This window comes from Lygodium microphyllum, chromosome 5 (genome assembly GCF_053477565.2).
Source record: "Lygodium microphyllum isolate KBCC chromosome 5, Lygodium_microphyllum_v1.1.10, whole genome shotgun sequence".
Lineage (NCBI taxonomy): Eukaryota > Viridiplantae > Streptophyta > Polypodiopsida > Schizaeales > Lygodiaceae > Lygodium > Lygodium microphyllum.
The window spans coordinates 128,245,746-128,252,806 of NC_141139.1; the positions used below are offsets into that span (position 1 = coordinate 128,245,746).

Genomic DNA, 7,061 nt, shown 5'->3' on the forward strand with positions numbered 1-7,061 from the left:
GATGAAGCAGTGTTTCGCTGCTGCATTTTTTTGGGGCAGTTTTGGGAAAAATGCCCATTCTCATGGCACTTATAACATGCATCCGAAAAAGGAGAAAATTTGAGCTCGACCAACACCTCAAAGCCCAACGGATCCATGATCTCGAGGTAGTTTGGAGGCTCATTTCTTCGGTCCCATAACACACAAGCCCGCCGTTCAGCTTTGAGTTTGCCAGAAGGGGTACCAGGAGAGGGCACATAGAGGACTTTGCCCAGGCCTTGGGCAATTTTCTCCACCTCCTTGTCAAGCCAGATTGGGAGGTTAGTAAAGGAGACCCATACCTGGCATTCATGCATGAGAACCCCTTCAGGAGAAAATGAAGCACTCCATGGGATCGTGTGTACCAGTTTGCCTCTATGCCCATAGCAGAGCCAAGGACCTGGTCATGTTCAGCTCTGGTTCCCAACAAGACCAAGTAGAAGCCTTTCCCAATGAATCTGTATTGCTGAAGGGTGGCCTTTCCAGCGTAGGTACTGTCGAACCAGTGTGTGAACTTGTCCTCACTAGGAGGGCGTCCCATGAAATAGAGAAAAAGACCAACTGAGAGCATGTCAACATACCTTTGTTTAGCCATGTCAAAGGTGAAGGAAATCAAGGCTTTGTATACTTTCTTATTGGTCAAAGTGATGTCAGCTTTACGTGCTTCATTGTACTTGATCTACTCATGTCGCAACTGTTCCTCGACTACCACCATGTTGATGCCTGCATGTTTGAGGGCCTCTCTGTAATCCATGTGTAGGACTTGCTCTGCGCTCAAGGATTCATCCACATTCTCAGGTCTCTGTCTTTTGCCTGAGGTGATACCTGGTGCATGCGTGCAAGTAGGGGATGAATAACACGTGCCGATGTGACCCACAAAACGGGGCAAAGGAGCTCTCTAGAGCAGCACAGGGCAAAGGAACTCTTAGTTGCTTGCCTTTCTCCCACTCCTACTACCGACTCTACCGAGTCTTGTTAGCCCAAAACACGATCTCAAGCAAATTCATCATCCTAAAATTGTTCGTTTGTTTGTGCAAGTTTTGATGTATCTAGTTCTTCACGTGTCGAGCCCTTGGGGAACAAGATTGTAGAAAGCAGCATATCCTTTCATTTTGGAGGATAGACAATTTTAATTGATCACAAGTAAAAAGTACTGACTATGATGAGATGAAGTGAAAGATGAAGTTCACTGATGGACCAAACATGAAGTTGCTTGTCTACGAGCATATTTATCATGTCAAATCATTATTAGTACTGCTTGTTTGTTTCAAACTAGAGATGGAAGGTCATGTGATGTTGCTCTTAGGACCTTGGTGATCCTTAGACTTCTCTTTAGAGAGTCTTACCTATTCCCACCTTGCAACGATTCACTTTATGTGGATATGTTTTGTTTGTAAGCCTAAGCTATTGGAAGACTAAATGATACTTTGATCTTTTGTTTTTTGTGGGTCTTATGTGCAGAAAATTTGAAATGAAGTTTCAAGGTTTTCCCTATTCTTTTGCAGACATACATTAAATTGGTGTGAGAAAATAATGAGGGAGGGTGGAGTGTTGTTTATGTATTGCATGAAGTTTAGGTTTTGGGATATGGTTAATGAGGAATGTGTTTAGAGAGAGAGAGAGAGAGAGAGAGAGAGAGAGAGAGAGAGAGAGAGAGAGAGAGGAGGGGCCTGCGAGGGGACAGAGGTTCAAACCATTGCTTGACACGCACCCTTAAGACCCATTCTTGCGTAACCATTGCTTGACACTCACCCTTGAGACCCATGCTTGGATGCTTAGTCATCATTACTCCTTCTTTCAAGGTTTTCCCTATTCTTTTGCAGACATACATTAAATTGGTGTGAGAAAATAATGAGGGAGGGTGGAGTGTTGTTTATATATTGCATGAAGTTTAGGTTTTGGGATATGGTTAATGAGGAATGTGTTTAGAGAGAGAGAGAGAGAGAGAGAGGGGAGGGGCCTGCGAGGGGACAGAGGTTCAAACCATTGCTTGACACGCACCCTTAAGACCCATTCTTGCGTAACCATTGCTTGACACTCACCCTTGAGACCCATGCTTGGATGCTTAGTCATCATTACTCCTTGTTGGTTTCAACCTAGAGATGAAAAGTCATGCGATGTTGCTCCTAGCCTCTAGGACCGTAGTGGTCCTTAGACCTCTTGTTTAGAGAGTCTTACAAGTTACTTAGATGGTAATTGGATAAGGGCAAAGCTAAAGTCACAAGAGGGAAACTTTGTCCAAAGAGAGACACAGGGAGACGAGAGAGAGAGAGAGAGAGCAGCGACGATGGACAAACTGGTTTCGCCTTTCCCGCCAGGTACGAGCCCCTCCTGTTCCTGCCCTCACCCCTCTCCATCACCACCTTCGTCTTCGTATTCTGTCTCCTCCCCGCCCCTGTTTCCTTCGGGTCGATCTGGATCCCTCAGACCGCCGCCTCGATTCGCCCACCGTCCCCACTTAAAAGCACCCTCTCACAGGGTCTTTGCGCTTGTTGTCGATCCCTCCGGTAGTGCCCCCGAGAGCGTAAACGAGTTCGTTCGACGGATGGAACAGGCCTGGTTGATCTCCAAGGTCTTCTCTTGTGCTATTCTCTCAAAGTGATGGTTCTAAAATTCTTAATGGCCCCAGGCATGAACAGGGACTACGTGTGATACTCAGAAAAAACAATACCAAATCTATGCCTCATTGATGCAATTAGGTCGTAAGATACTTCTTGATTTGATCTTTTTGCCGCCTCTCTATGATCTTATTCCGCTAGTATTAATCGAGCTGTGGCATTATGCTAATTAACTAAGCTTGTAAAAGCTGTGCTGGACTTGGATAGCATACCTGTCAGACTCATGGTTCTGATGATGGCCTTGTCCAATGTTATTTGTAATTAGTCAAAATGAGAAGTAATAGAACGATTAAGTGAGGTAGAACAAGAGACCTTGGTTATCCCAATCTGCAACGTTCAAGCTGAAGACTAGCCTGCTCAGTTTAAAAGGTAAGGTTTCTTCAAACTTCGCTGCAAAGGATATGCGCCATACTTATGCTGTCATCCACACTCCTCGGAAGCAGTACATGATAAAATTATGTAAAGAGTAGTCCATTTCTCCTTGATGGTTCACTTATTGTCTTAAGGATTGCGATGACATTACCATACAAGTTATCTGCCAACAATGTCTTTTCCATCATTTTGTCATTTTGATTGGTTGTTCCACCCTGAATTTGAAGAATTGTACTCCCAGATATGTCTCCTTTTAAGCTTCTTATGTGATATGTGAGAATACTAAACAGGTAAACTGTGCACTTCATCACTGAACTTTTTGAGCAATTACATATGAGCACTCTGCACTTTATCGCTGATCTTTTTGAGCAATGACACGTGACTTTAAAGATTGGTTATGAACTCTTGAGTTTGGTTCATGTCATGTTGTATTTCTTGCAAACACATGTAGACTTTTGTTTTTTGTGGTTGTCACAAGCTACTTTGGGAAAATCATATTGTTTATGGTTGGTTTGAAAAATCCATGTGTGTATCTACTCAATCCATGTACAAAAGCTCAAAGCACAGATGGCTATGTAGAGAGAGCCAACCCTGTGGAACATGAACAGAGTTTATTATTGAGGTTTAAGGGGCTTAGTATGCCTTTTAAACTTTACCTGCTATTCAGTTTAAGGGTCGTTCAGATGAGAGTGGTTCAGTGTATCCCCTCCTCTTCATTAGTTAATCCGGATAAGTTGCAGAGACAAGCCAACGAAGCGGGTCATGCACAGAATTAGATATTGCCAGAGTTATCTTTGAGCATACACTCTTCTGAACTGTATATCATGGTCGTAAATACGAGTTTCATTGTAAGCATATTTGAAATTATACCAAATGCCTTTCAAATTTTAAGTGGGTTCCAAATCTCAAAGCAAGAGCAGCATTCTCAGCTAAGTTAGTATATTGTGGAAGAGTTTATTAGCTGGTGATGTGTGGTCACTGACATAGCTATACCTAATTGGGAATGCAAATTTATTTGTGGACTTGTTTTTCTTAAAGCACAATTTGACTGGATGGATGGATGCCATAATTTTGTGCGTTCGTACAGAGAAAGGATTAGCATAAGGGTGGAATAGAAAAGATGAACTCTCAGTCGAGAATAGACATATTACACTTTGCAGGCCTAATGTTTCATCTTCAAAAGTTTATTGTTCATGTGTGTCAGAGTACTTCCTGTGTTTGCTAATATTCTAATTTTCCCAGTCTTGTTTGTATGCAGCAACCTCGTCCAGTGTCATGTGTATCTTGTAAGGCAGAGGGCCACACAGAGTGCCCTTGGTGCAGGGGTACAGGCTTCTTCATACTCGGTGACAACATGCTCTGTGAAGTACCTTCAAGGAACACGAAATGCCTAATTTGCCTGGGGCAGGTCAGGTCATGCGGTTCTTTTCCAGTTCATCTAGTCTTTTCCTGTTCATTATAGGAAAGGAAAGTTTGACTCTTCCAAATCATCTCATCCTTGACAGGGGTCCGTACCGTGTAAAGATTGCAAGGGCACAGGCTATATTGCAAAATGGCTGCCTAGTCCGTCATCACAAAAATAGGGCAGTTGATTCCTCAGAGCAGAGTGTTTGTCGAATTTCTTATGCTCAACCTTGAGCCCTCTGTGGGAACAGCAGGACTTTGTACCGAGCAAAGAATTTGTGGAGTGGATATAGTGTGGGCTCAGTTACTGGATCAACTGATGGCACAAGTTTCTTTGCCTTCCTGATCTACTTGGGGGGACTTATTCTAGCTAAACAAACCTGCTGCAAAGTGGGTTAAGGTAATCACTTTCTTTCAAATTCCATGTATTTTACAACCGTGCCTATTGGCAGAACCAATAATGTTCCTGTAGCTATGAAGCATTTGGGGTGAAAGAATAAGAGCTACATATCACTGTGTGAGGTGCTTTCTCCTCTGAATTGCAGCACCTGTGTACAACTACCTTGTACATTCTCATGAATATAAGTTAGGTGAAGTACTGTGGCTTAAAGTTACACCCATATAGCTACCATGAAAGAATAATTTTAAATTTTACAAAGTTCTACTTTATCTCTAACAATTTCATGAATACAAGGAGGTGATGTTAACGTGGCTACAAGTTACCCATGTATCTCTTTAGGAACAGTAAAATTTTCTGACTTTAATGAGTGTACATGTGCCTGAGCCTTGTTCGCTGTCATTGGCTCATGTATTCATTGGGATTAGCTTAAACGGGTCAAAAAATGTACTGGTGGTGGCTCATGTATTCATTGGGATTAGCTTAAACGGGTCAAAAAATGTACTGGTGGTGGCTGAGTGCAAATTCTGCATATGTTTCTTAGGTTTATTTGGACTTAAGAATACACGCTGTTGCCGTATCTCATTAAGGAGTTTGAGCTCGAGAGCTTTTACTGTTTTAGTGTATCCTTTTTGGTATTTTTTCTAGCACTTCCAGAGAATGGAGTTTGAGCTTGTGGTTTTTTGGAACGTGAAAAATAAATCTGGTAATGGTATAGACATGTTTTGTTGTTAGCAACTATGTGATGTATATTAGTGGGTAAGAAAGCTTGAATTTACTGATTAAGGTGAGTGTACTACATTAGAAGTTACAAAAGCTGGTAGAGGCATTTTCTGTAGAGTTGAGATTATGATTGCAAATGATGGGATGGAGTCCAGTCTACAGTACAAATGGTATCTCACTTATGCTTAGCCATTGCCCTTGTATAGCTCGTGCGGCTCATTAAGTCTTTGCTGACATCCATTGCATGCAAAATCTGTTGATGTTAACATCTGGTTGGCTGATATCATGAAGTTAATGTCTGATCTAGGTGCTATTCAAAGGCGATAACCTAGTCCTCTTCACAGTGCTTGTATATTTGAGGTGGCCATGTTGGAGCTTTTGAGCTTGCAATGAGGCTGCCAAATGTTACTTGCCATCTTTCGACTTTGTTGGCCCACCAGGTCTCTATTATTCGAAACTAGCACACAGCAGTGTTGTCAAGCATCTACTCCTATTAGCCACAATAGGCAGGTATTTAGTTTGTTCCTGAAGTTATTTGGATATATAAGCACCTTGTTCTCATAGGCCATTTTGGCTATACATTAATCTCTCTCTCTGTCTCTGTCTCTCTCTCTCTCTCTGTGTCTCTCTCTCTCTCTCTCTGCCTTTCTAGTTTCCTTATTCATTCTATGTAATGGGAAAATTTAGCTCAAATGTACGTAGACCCATAGGGTGCTGGGAGAGAAGCAAGGGAGATGGTTTTAATTGTGCTCTCATTGAAGCTATAAACAAGGAACATGGTCTGAATATTAGGGGCACTATAGTCTGGATCACAATCTATTCCAAGATATAAATTGTGAAGTATTGAGATATAGACTATGAATTGAGAGAGAAAGAAAGAAAAAAGTTATCTTAACGTCTACAAAAGGCCAAAGTGGCCTATGAGACCGAAATGTTACATACAAAATGTTTGGGAAACTTTCTAGGTCCTAGTTAGTTACCATTTAATGCTATGATAAACTAATTGAGTAGGCACAAGGTGGTATATAGGTTGGGTACAATTGATATGTGTTCCAAGTATGGTGTGGAATTGCTCATGGATCTTGGTCATCCTTAAATGTCTTGCATGGGTCCATCTAACATGGAGAGGTTGAATTGGTGGGGCAAGGCCCTTTGGTGGCAGTGTAGAGAGAGAAAGAAGAAAGAAAGATACAACTTATGAATTGTAAGAGAGAGAAAGAAGGAAAGCTATATTAACACTTACAAAAGGCCAAATTGGCTTGTGAGACCAAACTGTTACATTTGAAAAGCTAGGGAATTTTCCAAGTCCCAAAATAGACGTCATCTAATGCTATTACTAAATGCAAAATAAACAATGAACAATACATTTATGATTAGTATGAAATAATGTGCAAGCAAGATACAATGTGGAACTACTCAAGAGGCACTCTCATCCCCCACTTGACCACCTAGATGTACAAGGCTCTAATTTTATTTTCTTCTCTTTTAAGTGTTGCATTTACGACTTTTCCTTTGTTGTTGGCGTCTTC

The 7,061-nt window shown here is 41.6% G+C and overlaps 1 protein-coding gene across 1 annotated transcript; it reads left to right on the plus strand.

Moving 5' to 3' along the window:
• Positions 1-2,248: 2,248 nt before the first annotated feature.
• Positions 2,249-5,070, plus strand: LOC148036388 (DnaJ/Hsp40 cysteine-rich domain superfamily protein). Its single transcript, XM_087678385.1, has 3 exons — positions 2,249-2,590; positions 4,267-4,416; positions 4,514-5,070. Exons 1-3 carry the CDS (start codon positions 2,306-2,308, stop codon positions 4,589-4,591), a joined length of 513 nt encoding a protein of 170 aa, XP_087534511.1. The 5' UTR covers positions 2,249-2,305; the 3' UTR covers positions 4,592-5,070.
• Positions 5,071-7,061: the final 1,991 nt, after the last annotated feature.

Bases quoted from the DNA above. Each gene is read 5' to 3' on its own strand.
- LOC148036388 (XM_087678385.1), top strand. From the start codon at position 2,306: ATGGACAAACTGGTTTCGCCTTTCCCGCCAGGTACGAGCCCCTCCTGT. The intron at 2,591-4,266 runs GTCTTCTCTTGT...GTTTGTATGCAG, and splicing joins AGGCCTGGTTGATCTCCAAG to CAACCTCGTCCAGTGTCATG. The intron at 4,417-4,513 runs GTCAGGTCATGC...CATCCTTGACAG, and splicing joins GCCTAATTTGCCTGGGGCAG to GGGTCCGTACCGTGTAAAGA.